The sequence below is a fragment of the Dipodomys spectabilis genome, unplaced genomic scaffold, assembly GCF_019054845.1.
Source record: "Dipodomys spectabilis isolate Male_0828 unplaced genomic scaffold, ASM1905484v1 ptg000002l, whole genome shotgun sequence".
NCBI classification, from domain to species: Eukaryota; Metazoa; Chordata; class Mammalia; order Rodentia; family Heteromyidae; genus Dipodomys; species Dipodomys spectabilis.
The window spans coordinates 44,743,696-44,761,073 of NW_024870679.1; the positions used below are offsets into that span (position 1 = coordinate 44,743,696).

At 49.9% G+C, this 17,378-nt stretch overlaps 1 protein-coding gene across 1 annotated transcript in view; it reads right to left on the bottom strand.

Annotated features, from left to right (window-relative positions):
* Positions 1-17,378, bottom strand: part of Grik3 (glutamate ionotropic receptor kainate type subunit 3) — a 210,013-nt gene that overhangs the window by 32,406 nt on the left and 160,229 nt on the right. The window contains exons 8-10 of the mRNA XM_042680904.1: positions 13,896-14,003; positions 10,372-10,485; positions 2,121-2,324 (exon numbers count right to left, since the gene is read on the bottom strand). Of these exons, the coding sequence (XP_042536838.1) occupies positions 2,121-2,324; positions 10,372-10,485; positions 13,896-14,003 (426 nt within the window). The remainder of the gene's footprint in view (positions 1-2,120; positions 2,325-10,371; positions 10,486-13,895; positions 14,004-17,378) is intronic.

Here is a 17,378-nt window from a genome sequence, read left to right on the forward strand (position 1 = left end):
CTCATGGCCTTGATGAATGCTGGACCTCCTGAAGTTCAGTCCAGAAATCTGGAGGCCATGGACGAGGTTCCCCGTTTCCCCAGCCGAGGGGTGACTCGGGAGGGTTCTAGCTGCTGCTGGATTGTCTCATCATATCCCTTTAAAAATAGCTCTCCAAAGCTCCCGGGCCATTGGAGGTGCTGTGGGTGGCGGGTCTCCACATGACCCCATCTTTCTTCTGCAGCCCCACTCATCTTTGTAAAGGTCAGGCTCAGAAGGCACATAGAGCCCTGGACAGCAGAGCCCCACTCACGGGTGCAGGAAGTGGGTAAAAGGAGATGCTGTGGGAGGGGGCCTGCTAGCTCATTTCCATAGTAATTATGGTTATTATTAATAACAGTGACAATATGACTCCCTTTCCATTAAGAAGAGCTCAATAAGCTAGAGCCCTCTTCTCTACCTGTTGTCTTCTCTGAGCCTCACAGAAGGCAGGGAAGAGGGAAGGGGGTGTCATTGTCACTGTTGAGTCCGAAATTAGAACACTGGACTTCCCGATCCTCCCCTGCCCTGACTCCATCAGCCTCCAAAGAATAACTGATACGATAAAACAACAGTAACAACAAAACAACAAAATAATAGCAAACGCTGAGGCTGTTCTGCCTAGACAATGAATACACTGACTCACAGCAATCTTTGTGGTAGGCCCATTCATATCACTCCCCTTTCAAAGATGAGAAAACTGAGGCACAGAGAAGTTAAGAGACTGACCAGGAACACACAGTGACTCCTTGGCAGAGTGGAAACCAAACCCAGCTCAAGTTCACACCCTCTCCTACCAGGGGCTGCAAAGATTCCTGCATAAGCCTGTCTCTGCTCTGGCTTCTTGTTAGGGCTGACTCTCTAGAGAGGGCACAGCCCAGGGCCACTGAGACACAGAGCTGCCAGACTCTACGAATTTGAGTCCAGCACCACTACACACTAGCTAGGGTCTTGCTTCTCTCTGCCTCTGTCTTTCTCTCTGCACTTCAGCCACTGTATCTGCACAGTGGGCATTACTGACAGCCCTGTCAGGCCTAAGGATGAGGGAGAGGAAGATGATGCTAAGGGGTCCAGATCAGGTCCTTGCCTGCCTTCATTTCAGACACAAATTTTGGATGGATGCTGCTTCCATTCCATTGAGGGTCTTGAGCTGGAAGGCAGGTAATGAATGCCCCATGCTAGGGGAGCCTATAAAAATGGCACCTTCACTTTGTTCCCACACCTCCCTTAGGGGCTGTGATGGTGACTAGAACCTAGGGAGGCTGGAAAGGCAGCACTCGTGCCCCAGTCTACTGGAGTACAGCCTAAGCTTCTAGGAGCCAAGGAGCTAGGATGTGTTTGCTGAGAGAATCTCGCAAGGCTTAATGGGTTGACTATGGACCAGGCCTGGAGAGGGGGGATTAACGTGCCCATTTTTCATAGAAAGCAGCTCAGACATGGGGTGACTTGTCATGCCTTCATAGCTAATTAAGGAAGAATTAGGTTGGGCCCTGGGTCCCAATTCCTTTCAGGCTGTGGCTCCTTAGCTTTTGATTCCTTTTTGTCTTCCTCTCATGTTCCATAAACTCCAGGCCCCTCCTACCTGCTGTTCCCTCTGCCTGCTCTGGCCCCTTGCTCCCAGAGTCCTCTTCACATCCCAGGGAAATGGTGCCTTGGCTCCCTCTTTCACTCAAGCCCTCCGCCCATTCCCTGGACCATCTTTCTTCTCTTAGGACTCAAAGCTACTCTCAAGGTAGCATGAGGTCTGTCTGTGTCCCAAAGTTGTTGTGTTATGGTACCTTGCCCACATGGCTGGGACATCTATAGCTGTTTAAAGGAGCAGAGGACTTGAGCAGTTCCAGATTGCATGTACCTGGGCCCATGGGGTTGTGAATGTGTGTTTGCCCGGACAGGGATGTCTGGGAGATGAGGGGCCTAAGCAAGGCAGGCCCAGGAGAGCTAGAGTACACTTCTCCGTATGAATCCCTGTAAGTCTTCAAGGGCACAACCTTTACCTCCATCTCCTTGGTTCCTGCTGAGGTGCTGGGTCCTAATGTGCGAAGTACAGCTCACTAGGCTCCCAGGGGTCCTCCCTCTAGCCCCATGTTCCAGTCCCAGCTTACGTGGTCAATGAGCTCCTTGACCATGCCGTTCCACTGGCCCTTGTCATCCTGTGCCCCGTACTTGCCGTCTTCTACCAGCCGGATCTCGTAGGAGAAGCCCAGGATGTGGGCCAGCTCCTTGAGCAGATCAATGCAGTAACCCTCAAACCGGTCATTCCCATATAGAGTCCTGTCTGACTTCCGGAACATGACAAAGGGCTCCTCCTGCAGAGATAGATGGGAGAGGGGAGGCAGGCTGAGTGAGTGGGGTGGAATAAGTTGTAGGCTGCTCTTTGGTTTGTTTGTGTGAATGTGCAAGTGCATGTGTGCTTGCGTGTGCGCACAGGCGTGCACATATGTGTATCTGTTCCAGGGCTTGAACTCAGGGCCTGGGTGCTGTCCCTGAGTTTTTTTTGCTCAAGGCTAGTGTTCTACTACTTGAGTCACAGCCCTACTTCCTGATTGTTTTTTTAATAGTTAATTGGAGATAAGAGTCTCATGGACTTTCCTGCCCAGGGTGATTGCGGGCACAGCACAGTTCTAGGGAACCAGTTTGGAGCCCCCTGGTGGCCCCAGGCTCAGTACGTAGTCATGGACTTGCTCAGTGGTCACAGAACTAGCTAGCAAGTGGTAGGGCAGGGATTTGAACTCAAGTCCACCTGATTCCAAAGCACAGGTTCTTTCTGTAGCAACCATGACGTGGGCCAGGGTTCTCAGAGTATGGGCCTCAGAAGAGCAGATCTGCAGAACTTGTTGGAGATGTACATTCCTGGCTTCCCCCAACTTCTTCCCCCCAATCTAATGAACCAGGGAATCTGGGTAGGGTCCAGCAAACTGTGTCTGAGTAGCCCCTCCCAAAACTTCTGATGTCTGCTCTAGAAAGTCCTCATTGAGTGTCTTCCCTGGCTTTTCCCCAACTCCTGGTTCTCAGATTAGATCTACATATTCCCAATTCCTTTGTCTTCCGAGGACTCTTTCAATTCCTTATTTAGGTTGTGTCAGGTGAGCAATGGCCAATAGCAGTGACAGGACTTGTATAGGACTTGTATAGGACTTGTCTCTCCCAGGAGAGATGATCCTCAGGAAGGTGGCTTGTGGGGTGAGTGACAGGCTCCCCTTCCATACACCACCCCTGCAGATGGTTACAAGCCAATGAAGGGCTTAGAAGAGGCCGGGCGTTGCCTGACTTCTCATTTGGAACTCCTGCCAGCCCTACAAAGAACAGTTAAGAGGAGCCAGAAAGCCTGAGAATAGAAATAGTTTGATTCCATCCACTTTGAGGTTCACAGAGTGAGGAACTGTGGGTTCTGAGGTAGCAAGATCCAGGCCCCCAGTGGAATCCCCGAGTCCAACATCAAGTCCGTGTTTCAGCTGGCTCCGCCCACTCAAACTCACTTTTAAGTCCCCATGCTGAGGTGGGTGGAACTGAATTTCCATAAAATTCAGTATTTATTGAGTTCCTATTATACACCAGGCACCAACCACCTTTAGAGTCAGGTCTCAGGCTAAGTCTCGCTATCTTGCCAGGTGGTGACATTATCACCATGTTATAGATGGGGAAACAGACTCAGAGGTCAGTATGCTGCCCAATATCACACCAGAGTTACTACAAGGATGGAGTCTTGTTCCCATCCTTCCCAGCCAATCAGAATGAATCTCTTCCTGGTTCTGTTCTCCTTTCTCTCCTCTGCGTCACCTGCTTTTGTAGGTCCCAAACTCAGGTCCAGAGCTTCTCTCGTGTGCCTGCTTCGGGACCATTCTTTGTTCTCTCCTTACTCCACTGGGCCTTCTTCTTCAGCCATTTAGTCTGCACCTGTCTGGCACTCCTCTACCTTTTCCCATTGGCTACCTTCTCTCAGACTCACTGTGGTACTTGAGGTGTCAGAATGCTTCAAGCTTGCAGCTAAGGGGGTGACAGCTGGCAGAATACATAGAGTGGGAAGCCCATTTCTACACAACCACAGTAAGGCACACATCTAATTCTGGAGGTGTTTCATTGTCCTCCTCAATGGTGAGGCCTTTCTCTTGACATCATGGATCCCTGGGGTGGTGATGGGTGGTCAGTGCTGAGCCTCTGTGGAATTCTGCCAGCAGCCACTAGCCAGGCTCCTGCTGTGGCAGAAGGGTTCAATTCTTCAGCCTTGTTTTCCTAGCATTGCTGCTTCCCAATACCTCATCCTAGCCCTGACTGATGGGCTCCAGCTTTTAGGAATCTTTTAAGGTGTTCCAGAGAAGCAGCCAGGGAATATCTGAACTCCCAAGGGGCTCCCCACTCTCCAGGGACTCTGATCAAACTACTGCTTTGTCAAGATAGACAGGAGACTGTGCTTTTTGGTTAGCATCACACTAGCTTCTCAGTGCCTCTCACCAACCAAGCAGATAGCTGAGCAAAGAATCCATTTGGGGTCTGGGGCAAGCATAAAGGCTGCTTGGAGGAAAGAAAACTTGGCCGAGTCTAGATATGACTTTCATGCAAATCAGTCTCTGGGTTGCTCTGCATCCTGGTCACAGTGAGCAGGGCCTGGTTGGGATTCAGCCCATTCTCATTCTTCTAGCTGATGCTCTTATGCAGTGCACAAGATATGCTACTGTACCTGTTGGCCCTGATCTTATCTCTCAAGTAAATAATTCAAGTTCTTTCTTTAAAAGAAAAATACCATCATCCTCAGGGGAACCACTAACACATATAGATAGATTCCCATCTCTTCCTATAAAATGAATATAATAACACAATCCCCATTTTAATAATAATAGCGTTTTAGTGAAGATAAAATGATTCAACTCAGGAAAAACATTTAGTGCCTGGCCAATGTTAGTTGCCAATATTACTTATTGTTATTATTATTATTATCATTACTGTCATCTTCTTTTTCCTGAGTGCTGATTGGCCTGTTACCTACAGTAACTTTTCCCACCTAGAGATCACACCCAGTGTTACCAAAGGGTAAAAATTGTGGCTGGCAGAAGAAAACCATCTCAAAGAGGTCCCCAAGATAGTGTACTTCCTGACCCCCCTCTCCATGCCCCTCCTAGGACTTATCCTCTAAAATTAGAACTTCATTTGTGAAGCCACCACAGCCCCAGAATCTATACATCTCCATATAAATACGCTGCCTTCGGAGCAGCTGTAAAATGCCATTAATTTCGGGAAGTGCTTTGCGGATAGCATACATATTTAACAGCCAAAGCCCAGAGCATTAAAATGGTGCTCGCCTTAGTAATGTGTCTCTAGACCTGCAACATTTCCTAGGGGGTAATTCTGAACTCCGCCAACTACTTATTCATGGACTATTTCACAATTTATTACTGGAAATGTCCAGACAGCCAATTCACAAGCTCTCTCGGCTGCTAATCGATTGCTCAGTGAAGGTGCCCTCAATTTCATAACTTCACGCTCGCCTATTGCTTTGGGAGAAGAGCCGTAGGACCAGGGTAATATTTCTCTTCAACAAGTCACAGAAAACAGGGGTCCAGAAAAATAACCTTTTCCGACTTTCCGTCACCAGGCTCGGAGTCTGGTTTCTCTACAATCAGTAAAGCTTAGAGCAATGTGATCGCCAGCCCTACTGCTAAGCTTCTCCCATTCATAGAATGCTGGATTTGGAGAAGGTCCTGGGGGCTAACAGCATGTGAGGAAGGATTCAGAGGTTAGCCGGTGATAATGGTATGCCCTCTCTCTGAGTTGGGCAATGTCAATCCACATCCATGCATGCATGTACACATAACCACTGGCATCACTGGCCACATGTTCAGATCTATTTGCCTGTCCCTGCCTGGGTACACAGGCCAAGGATCTTAGACTTCAGGCCTTGGCTTCTTTCTGGTAGAACAGCAAGACAGGCTTTGTATGATCTCTGGCCTGGAATGGTGTCCCAGCCTACATTCTGGCTTTGGCTTTTCCCCTGGGCTCCTGCTGGGTACTAGGAGTTCCGGCCTTCCTGGCAGCTGAATCTATGTGGGTCACAATGTGCAGTCAGTACAAATATACCATCACTGCATAAACAGATGCCCTGCATGGCTGCCCCCCTCACCCACACCCACAACTCCACGCATGCTGATCGCTGCTCACATCTTTAGCCAAAAGAACCCCGAGCCTTCAAAAGCGAGGCCCCAGGTGCGAGGCCCGTGTGCTTTCTCTGTGTGTGAGCTGAGGTTTGGGTAGATGAATTTTTCATGAACTCATGGAAGAGCAAAACCAGAACAGAAGCTGAGATTTCAGGGAGGGTGAGGAGGGCAGGTTTCCAGGCCCCTATTCTGGTTTAGGCTCAGGAAAAGGGAAGGCAACTGGTTGCTCAGAAATTAGAGAGGGTGGGGTCAGGCCCCTGTCTGTCTGTCTGTCTGCCCAGGGCAAGGGCAGGCTTAAATGGATCTGCTACTGTCTACCAGGTCCAGGCCCCAGGGAAATGAAAGAGAAGATCCCCTCTCACCAGCTTTTCACCTCCAGACCCTGTCCCCAGGGGCAGAGCAGTTTGATGTTCTTGTTCTCTGTCTTGGTATTTGCCTGTCACTCAAAGCACTGTTGCCTGGACAACACACTCAGACAGGTAGGGGGGCTGTGCTCTCAGAAGGAGGTCTGGGTCTGCATCAGGCTGCTAAACATAGGGTTGGGTTTTCAGCCAGGTCAGCTGAGCAGGTGCCAGGCTGGGCCCCTCCCCAAAACCTGCGAGGCTGCCCCAAAGAGCCAAACCCTGAGAGTGTACCCCAGGGCTCCAGATACGCTGACAGTGGTGAGCAGTGTGAGGTTTTCAGGGGGTCCTTGATTTGTCCTTGGTGGGAGTGGGCAATCTCTCTCCTGACTCTGAGGACTGTGTTTTCTGGTGGACACAGTATTTCTTGAGAACCCATGTGATGGTCGTATATGTTATATCATCCAGAGGTGGTATTTCCACTCTACTTCCCAACCTGCTTCCAGGAAAGACTGGTAGTGAGGATAGAGGGAACTGAATTGTAGTTCATCCCATGTGAGCATCTGATATTTGTGATGGGGTTAAGACGGTCTGTGTTCCCAGCTGTGGGTGCAGGATGTCCCCTTTAAGTGAGTTAGCAGTCAGGTCTGAGGTCAAGATGATGGGGTTAGGGGTAGGGAGTTACTGTGATGTTAAAACCATGAGCTTAGACTATGGCTAAGAAAAGGGAATGAGGCAGCGGCTGATCTGGAATTTTATGTTTCAGTAGGAGACTAGAACCATGAGAAGCTCCCTAGAGGAATTAGAAAGCCTTAATGCCTTCAGAGGCCAGTGCTTGGAGAAGAGAGGGCACTAACAAGTCGAGTATAAAAATGAGGGAACTATGGGCTGGGAAGGTAGCTCAGTAGTAGAGTGCTTGCCTTGCATGCATGAGGCCCTGGGTTTGATTCCTCAGCACCACATAAGCAAAAAGAAAAAAGCCGGAAGTGGCGCTGTGGCTCAAGTGGTAGAGTGCTAGCCTTGAGCTGAAGAGCTGAGGGGCATCGCCCAGGCCCAGAGTTCAGGCCCCACAACCAGATCACCCCACCCAAAAAATGAGGGAACTGTGGGGTCTGGGGTGGATTAGGAGAAGCTCCAGGACTTGAAAGGCACCCAAATGAAAACACAAAGTTCGGGGCTCTGCATGTGGATGAAAGCTGAGGATTTTCTCTCCAAGACCCAGTCTGCGTGTCATATTCCACCCTAACTCACCAGGGTCTAGATTTGTAATCAATAGCAATGAATACAATAACAGCTCTCATTTAGCACTTGCTCTGTACTCTGTACTAGATGCTCTCAACTCTAGGAAGTTGGTATATTATTACCAATCTCCTCTTTGCAGAGAGGTGATAGTCACAGAGTAGGTAAGAAACATGTCAGGGTCACACAGTAAGTGGCAAGACTCAACCCCTAACTCTGCACTCTGAGTCACTGTGCTGTCCTATCCCTGCAACCCTGGCACCCTGGGATGTGTTTTGAGGCAGAGGGGCAGTGGACAGATGGAGCTGTGTCCAGGCTATAAGCCAAGAGGGGCTTCTTTCCCTCCCCATTCTCTGGGGTACCTGGGAGCCAGCCAAGACTGGAATGGGATTTGTGATGATGGAGTGAGCCCAGTAGGTCTGGGGAGCTTTTGCAAGAAGCTGTGAGTATTGGTGAGAGAAATTGCAAAGATTGGCAGGTGAAGAGCATGCAACGTCTGTCTGATTCTGTCTCTGCTTGTCTAGAAAGAAACTCTGTGCTTCTGCAGAGGACTTATGCCCTTGAAATCAGGCTGCTGACATTCCAATAAAATTTGCCCCTGTGGTCTTTCAAGGTGGCAATGTTTTACATCTTTGGAGTGTATCCTTAGCTTACCTCTTCCTGTTTAGACTATTGTTTTGTGGCCATATCACCTTTGCCCATTTAATCATCTCTCCTAATCTCTTAAATCATGCTGGTTTTACCTTTTTAAAGCCTTGCCTGGCAAAAAAGAAAAAAAATGAAGTGTTTTATTTATATCACACAGTTTATGCAGCTCCGCATTTAATCTTTTACCACCTTTTTATTATTTTATTTTTACCCTTTTATATTTTAGCTTTGTCACACTTTTATCCTTTTGCTTTGTGACATTTTGGTTTAACATTTTTTACCTTGTCTAGTCAGAGCTGTAAATTATTTAATTTTTCACCCTTCTTAATATCTTCCCTTTTAATCTCCTTCCTTACCTTCATTTTCTCTTCATTATTTTCCTCTTAACCTTTTCTATTTTGCTCTCCTTTTATCTTTTCTATTTTTATCCATATCCATATTCCTATAATTGTTCATCAGTATCAGACTCACCTCCCTTTGCTTTTTTTATTTGTTTATTTTTATCTTGTACATTTTCAAATGACAGTTTTTCTTTCTCTTGCTCCTGTTGAGATCTCTTGACTTATTGGTTTCAGCAGATGGATTTTTTAAAAAAATACTTGTCTAGTCAACAAGGTGGATCACAAAATCTGGCAGGTCATGTGGCTGTGGGGAAAGTTCCAGTTGGGGTCTTGCCCTAAGGAGAGGGGCTAGTGTCTCCCTGACTACATCATCATTCAATCTTTATCCCTTTAAATGGGACTTTCTCGGTAATCACAACCCTGGGATTTGAAGGTGAGACCCAGAGACTGCAACTCCTCCCAGAAGTGGATAGGGCCTCAATGTTGGCCATTCTTTAGGATTCTTAGAAGAATGGAATTTTCCAGTTACACCTCTAACTGTTCTTTGGTATCCAAAACCCAGCCACAAACCACATACATTATGAATCACACTAGAGGACATGGGAATATCCAGGAGGACCTGGCCAGGCTCCCTCTACTGGGGAAGCAGGTGGGAGCCATCCCAGTCAGCACACCATAGGAGGTACCCATTCCTGGCTGCTCAGCCTCTTTCTAGGCTGAGGGCAAGAGGGTAGCCTTCCTTAATCCCAAAGAGACTGCACTCTCTTCTGGGTGGAGGAACAAACTCAGTGTGTGGGCCTTACAAGTATTTGCTATATCTTGAGAAGAAGATGATAAGGGGTGTTAAGTCAGGTTCTGCCAGGAAAGGGCTTCCTTTCCCAAGATCACTGACTTGGGTCCCTGGAGACTACAACTCTGACAAGTTCTGTCCTCAGCCCTCCTGGGGCACTGGAACATGCCATGGCCCAGTCTATACTTCTGCCCACTTCTGAGCTGCAAGATGCAGAGAGCCTGGAAGACCCCATGAACCACTTCGTGAGCTGAAATGGGCCAAGAGAAAGAGACCCTTTCAGTCCTCTTTCTGAAGGAAGAGGGGGATGAGAAGAGACAGGAAGGCACACAGAGAGAATATGACTCCAGGCAGACTGGTAACTGCCAGATCTTGGGACAGGACCCTACAGGGTGCCATGTGCAAGCATGTGTGAATAAGCTCACTAGTGTGACCACAGCTAGAGGGATTTGAGAAAAGGACTTTGCCCTGGGAATGGAGGTGTGAGAGGCACCTCTGGTTTCACTGTGGCAGGCAGTTGAGCTCCTTTTCTCCTGTAACCTCCATGTACTCATACTCTAGTATCAGGGCCTTGGGGAGTGGGTGGAGATGAAAGAAATGAGCACAGGTCTTCCCCTATGACATTCACAAAGGTTCTGGGTTCTAGCTCCCCTCTAAGAGCTGTCTGAGTTACCCTAGAAGTTTCTACTTCCCACTCCCCTTTGCTGCTGTCTCCTGGCCAGGCAGGAGCTTCTTAAGAGGCTCCCAGGATGCAACAGATGGGAAGATGGGACGTTTTGTTCCCCGGTCCAGAATGCCAGCCCACCCCAAGGCACACAACCCTTCCTGTGGGACCTCTGAGCTCTTACCAGCACTGTGGTGACGATGAGTGACCTGTTTGTCAGAGAGTCGGTCACGTTAGGGCCTCGGCCTTTGGCAACCTCGGTGATGTTGAGACCATCGGCAGGGCTCCACACCCCAACCTGGAGAAACAGACAGATGGAAGATAGGCACCGAGTCCTCAGTCCACCCTTCCTTTCTCCCACCAGTAAGACCAACGCCATCATTGTCCTTGCCTCCATGCTTTGAATGAAACATTCTGACGATAACCTGCTGTCCCCCTCCATCTCCCCCAAGGTGATTAGATTCTCCTGAATTCTGACCCTCCCTCGGCTGGCAACCTCATCTGGGCCAGACAGGGAGACAGGAGCTTCAGAGGCAGCATCAAGGAGTCCAGGGAAAGTAGCTGGGGGATAGAGCAGATCCCAAGTAGAGGCTGAAGGAGGTGGATCAAAAGTCCTGGTCCAGTGCCTGGTCCTGCCTGTGAGTGAGCTAGATGCTCACTTTTTGGGTTTGGCTCCAGGGGCAAATGCCTCCCAAAGCCAGGATAATCTGGGACAAGGGGAGATAACACCTATGTGTGAAGACTGAGCAAAGGCGGAGCTGGCTGTGCGCATGCAGGCACCCGGGGCAGGAGGCTGGCTACTGAAACTGCTTCAGAGGGTGGCAGCATCAGGCGGCTGAATGTCACTTGGGGCCTTGAATGCTGCTTGGGGCCTTGAATGCTGCTGGGGACTTGCAGGCAATTTGCTTTGTGGATTTTACTTCTAAAGATGACAAATACCATAGCTATGATGGCCAAAATATCCCCCCACCCCGCCACCCCCGGTGTCCTTATTAATATTGGGTCTGAGACTAGAAGGAGGAAAGGAAAGGTCAATTTATAAATCATCCTAAAACCTTAGGCCTCTTGAAAGTCCTTTCTGACCCGCACGCACCCCAGCTTGGCCCCTCTCTCTCAGGAAGGCTCCAGCATGCCTACTCTGCCCTTGGCTCAGTTGGGGGATACTAAAGGACCTTAAATCAATTAAACAGAAGAGGCTGAATGCAAACATCCCATTCAGAGGGCTGTGCAAAGCAGATAGCAGAGAGATATGTAATTATACTTGGGTAATTCTGCCTTAATCCTCCCAAAGCCACCGGCTGGAGCTGGCTAGATCAGCTATGACCCAGCTAGCAAACAGTAGTGGTGATAGGAGAGGAAGAGTGGCTGTGTTGGGGCTTAGCACACTCTCAGGGCCAATCACTGCCACCGGTAGACCATCAGGGCCACAAGAACAAGAGGCTGACAGACTAACAAAGAGGGTCTTTTCTTAAATGGGGCAAGCTCGGTGCTAAGGTGCCAAGCAGAAAGCTGGGTACAGAAAGTCCTCAGCAAACACCTGCCTGATGGTGCATGATCCCTCGCCCTGGCAAGCTCTACTGAGTTCCAACTTGTCTTGATGGACACCAGATGCTATGGGAAACAAACATCAGGACCAAGCAAGCTTATAATTATATGGTGATTGCAACTAGGAGCCTTTGGTGGACACCCTGCAGGGTGCCACAAGGAGGACTATCAGGAGAAGGGTGCTGCAGGTGGGCTCAGAAGGAGAGAGCAATCAGGTGGGTGATCAATTATTGATGTCTGCCAGGGGTGCAGGAGTAGAATGTGGTGTCATGTATGCCATTTAACTGCCATTCCTAGAATTTTGGCTATCTCCAGTGATGGGTAGCTGAGAGAGCAGAAATGACAGCTACTTGAGCAAATGTTGTATCCACTGCTGTGCTGAGAAGGCACAAGAGAGACTAAGTGGAACCTGGATGCTGGCTGATGAGAATTCACAGTATCAGCACAGGTCTAGACTAATTGTCCCTGATAGTCTGAGGGTTGGAGCCACAGTCCCATCCCTTGGGAGCTGATATGATATGGCATGAAATAGTTATGGAGGGATAGTTGGTAAGAACAACTTCTTCTTCTTCTTCTTCCTCCTCCTCTTCCTCTTCCTCCTCCTCTTCCATACTCCTTCATGCTCCTCTTTCCTCCTGGGCACTGTCCCTCAGCTCAAGGTTAGTGCTCTACCACTTGAGCCACAGCACCACTTCCAGTTTTCTGAGTGGTTTATTGGAGATAAGAGTCTCATGGACTTTCCCTGCCTGGGCTGGCTTTGAACCGTGATCTTCAGATCTCAGCCTCCTGAGTAGCCCGGCTGGTGAGGATTTCTTGACCATCCCTCCCCCACACTGAGGTCCCTGTGAGTTGGAAAACCCATGGCCACAGGCGTGCTGGGGCCAGGACTGTGAGTCAAGCCAAGCCAGATCCATGCCTGAGGGGCAGAGTTCACATCTAGTCCACAGTCTAGAGAAGCAGGAATGTAAGAGTGCCCCACTGGCCCATGGGGTGTTTCAGTGAGCAGTGGCAACTAGGTTGTTTTTCAAAGGCCCAAGTGAGAGGCTGACTTTTAATGTGACTTGGCACTAGGGGACCACGGGAAATTTTGGGAGCAGATTGCTTTTGGATCTGCCCCTGCCTCCCCTAAGCTGTGCCTGGGGAAGCCCCATTTGTGAGCACATTGAGATGGCTAGAGGGCTTAGGAGTGAGATGGGAATCAGGATGAGGCATTAGAGCCAGGGCATGAAGGGGGAAGAGGAAAGGAATGGACCCTAATGCTCAGCAGGGTCTGAGGAGCATCTGCCACCTCCTGGCCTCTGCCATATCTTACACAAACCATATCTGAGGGCTGTAGAGGTGCGCAGGAAGCTCCCAGGGACCAATTGCTGGGTAAGGGAAGGGTACAGCCGAGCCTCTGACCCACCCAGATCCCAAGGAATACTGAGAGCTGGGGGTTCACATTAATCTTTCTTCTTGGCCCAGCAGCACAACTTTAACAGCATACACTGAAGATTCCTAGGAGCCTTAGGAGCCCTCTACCCTGCCCTGTAACCTCAGTAACACATTTCTGTGCATCTCAGAAGGAAACCCCCAGCTCTGTGTGGCTTTGCTTTCCTCTGGAACACTGGCCTCGGAAGGTGGGGCAGAGAAGCTTAGAATCCTTGTAGTCCAACTTTTCTCGGAGGGTGAGAATCTCCTCTCATCTCCTATGGAAAAGCAATTGTCCCATCTTTGCTTAAATGTATCCAATGACAATGAGCTTTTAATGCCCTAGGAAATTGACCCCCTAGGGATTAGAACATCCCTCTTACCCAAGGACACATCTGCCCCTTTGCCCTAAGTCAGTCCTGCTGGGACTGCCAGACAGTGTATAGGCCCCTGAAACTTTTATTATATTTGCTAGGTTAGGCATGATGGGCCTGGCTCACAGAGTGATGGACTGGGTGTCTGCTGCAGGCAGTCCACTATGCTGAGTATGCCTCAGGGCTTCATGTTGGGCACGTTGTTCCCCAAGGGGCCACACTGGGTCATGCTGAACCTCAAGGGGGTGACTTTACTGGCCCAGCCCTCTGGCTCTAGGTCTCTGTCTAGGGCCTGCTAGAGGCGGGGGGTGGGGTGGGGGGGGGGGAGGGGGGGAGAGTGTCTTCATCCCCTCTGCCTGTCTTCCCCAAGTTCACGCACCTTCTCCAGGCCATCCTCCTTCAAGCTGATGATGTCCAGATCAAAATCTGTCCGCAAGCCACTGGTTTTGTTGAAAACAATCCGTCCAGTTAATCCTTCCCATTGAGCCTGTGAAGGGGCGAGGGCAGAGCGGCAATTCCTTGGGCTCATAAATCATCATTCGGTACAACTGTACAATGCTTCATTTTAATTACTCCTTGCACTGATACTGTTCCCCCACGACCATGATTAATTAATAATCACCTCCATCATTGCTCAGGCTGCGGTGCGAGCCAGCGATTTCCATAAATTCTATTATGCTCTTTAGCCAGCCTTACATTTGCACCTTCTCGTGTACAACATCGATCTTGGATGCACTCAAATGAGCCCCTGCCTCAAAGCCATAGGAATGGGGGGTGGGTAGGCTGGGTCAAATCCCCAAGGGGAGGTGATAGGGAGGCAAATGGGTAGAATTGGGGCAGGTAAGACCTGCTGAGAGGTAGAAACATCTAAGGACCAGGTGACTAGATATAAATCTAGGTACTTGGAGCAGACCTCAGAGAGGAAGAGGAGATGGAGGTTTACCCCACACCACCCCTGTATGCTATGGGCAAGAACTCTGGGGTCAGATGCTAGATTCAAAACAATTAGCTATGTGACTTGGAATATTCCATTTTACCTCTCTGCCTCAGTTTCCTTACCTCTAAAATGGAACTAATAACAGCTCCCATCTTAGTCATGCTGTGACCAAACATGCTTAGATAGCTATGCCAACTCTCCTCTAGACTCTGTCTTTCCTGTGGTCTAGAGCTTTAACCCCATAAGCCACGATCACACTGTTCCTGTCATGTGACCTCCCAGCAACCCTGGGGAGGTGGCCAGGTGAGGAACATGATTCCCATTTTACAGCAATAGAAGCTAGAGGCAGAGTAAGCTGGGAACCAGGTAAGTTCACACAGAGCACAAGAGGCAGAGCCAAGCTAGAGCTCCAATTTCAGAACCCTAACCTTCAGTCTGGACCTAGTTCCCTTCTCTTTGTCCTTAAGATGGCAGCCCATTTGCATTTCAACACCTAGACTGAGCCTGAAAGAACAAACCTTATATGACCTGGAGTCCTGGGGACTAAAGGTGGGCTTCAGAGCAAAAGGAGGGAGGCAAGGTTAGGGCCACATATAGCTGAGCCAACAGGGACAGGGAGGGAGAAAGGCATCCAGAGAAGAGGTCAGGGCAGCCAAAGGTCTGAATGTTGTGAAGTTGGCCAAGAGCTAGCTTTGCAACCCTGGGTTTCTGCTTGCACTGGGGTCAGGCTCTGACCCCGCCCCCTCCGCCAACCCCCCCATGCTCACAAATTCTCCAGTCTCCTGATCCCAGAGGCTTATCTAGGGATCCTAACGAAAGCCCCGAGGCAGTCTCCAAGCACTCAGGCAGCTCTGAAGCCCTTACTGTAATGGGATGGCCAAAACGGGGGCACTCAACTTAGACCACTGAGCCAACCCCTGGAGGTGTTTGGGAGGTTGTAAAGCAAAAGAGGCTAGAACGTGGATTTTGTACAAGTCAACCTGGTGATCTGCATGACAGGTAGGGACAAGTTACCCACTTCACAAGTGCTCAGAGAGGTGGATAATGCCTGCATATACAATCACCACTAAGGTGTAGACTGACTAAGAGGAGTGTGGCTTCTACACATGGAGCTCTGGGAGGAGTGAGTAGATCACAGAGGGCTATTATGCCCCCTGGCAGGAACTCCCCAAGTCCCCACTGTGCTTCTGCAGGGTGGTCCTCATCATTGCCTCCGCGATTTCACCCATGTGATTACTGAGGCTCCAAGAGGGACTGGAGGATGCAGATTGTAGGTAGGGGTGGGTGAAAGGCTACATTCTCTACAGCAGCACAGCTGGATGGCGTGGGGGAGGGGTGGGGAGGCCTCAGGGCCCACAGTACACCTAGGAAAGCCCATCAGAATCCCTGCAAGTGGGGAGCACAGATTAAATGATGCATCAGAGAAGGTGTACACCTCAGTTTATGACTTCACAGGGAGGCTGCTCAGCTTCCCTCAAGCCAGCTCTCCAGTCCCTCTGCCTTCTCTCTCCTCTGTAGCCCCCCATACCCTCAGGCTATCTGCTGGCCCCAGGGAAATCACAGCAGGTGCCTTGGAACCTGTGCTTGCTTCTCCAGAGGAGGGCTTCTTCTCTGTCAGCTACAGAGGAATGAAATGCCAGCAGGTGCTGCCGGTCCGTGTGCGGGTGGGCAGGGGCAGGCCAGGCAGGCACTGCAGCCCCGCCCCGTGACATTTTTCAGCCTGCCCGCCCCCTCCAGCCACAGCTCAGGACTCGCTAAATGAAAGATGCTTCACACGCTCTGAACTCCGGCCTGGTATTTTCCAGCTCCTCTCGGAAATGCCAAGTCCTTAAAATGATTTACTGTCACACAGTCATATGGGGAGATGGGCAACTTGAAAATGGACTAGGGGCCGGGGTGGAGGGCTGTGTGCTGGGCTCCTCAGGATGCCTAGGTTCTGGTCTTGGCCAGCTGGTAAACTGTAAGCAAGTCATGTGGCTGCTCTGGGGAGCAGCTCCCCGACCCCCAAAAAGGGGACTGATGAGTATTTCTAAAAGGACTTCTTTAGGGATGTGAATGGCCAGGGATCCCAACTCCAATCTAGGCTTGCCAGTTGAGGAGAGAGGGTAATGGGGCTCCCTTTTCTACGATGGGCAGCAGAAAATCTGCTTCCCTCAGAGATTCATAGTTGACCCTCTTGAACTTCCAGGGGTGAGGGGTAGATGGAGTGAAGCTCCTTGAACAATGTGGCCAGGGGACCCTCTGTTACCCATCTCCAAACAGAAAGTCACAGTGTTAGTAGAGCCAATGATGCAAACAGCAGGAAGAGCCACCATGCTGTTCAATACCAGCTGTGTCAAGCCCTGTTGCTATGAATCCTGATCCCACAGCCCCCTTTCTCTTCATACAGCTCTACCAAGGTGTGCTAGGATCCTTGCTGTAGATGGGGGGCTCTGAGGCACAGCTGGGTCTTAGTGTTCCCCAAGATCAAGCAATGGTTGTGAGACCGTCCTGCTCTAGCAGTGGACGATGAGCTCTGGACACTGAGCTTCCTTAGAAGCTGTGATGGGCTGAGTGAGAAGGGACTGTTGTGATCCTGTACCAAAACATTAAATGATGCTAGAACTCCTTCTAGGAGAGAAAATTAGCATCTGCCAGGTAAGGAGATTCACAATAGAGACCTCACGGTGACTTGTCTACAGCCACACAGCTGAGGAAAGGACTGCACTATATCCACATGCTTTTTAACACTGCTGTAGGATGCAGGAGGAACTGTTGTTTGCCTTAGCCCAACGTACTAGCCATGAACTTGGGACTTAGGAAAACTGCCTGCTCTGAGTGAGAAGTGTTTGCTTCCCACAGGCACCTTCCTTTGTGCCCGGGGTTTATAACCACAATGGGCAGACTCCAGGCCATGAGCTCTGTGTGCAGGACTTTTGTCTCTGT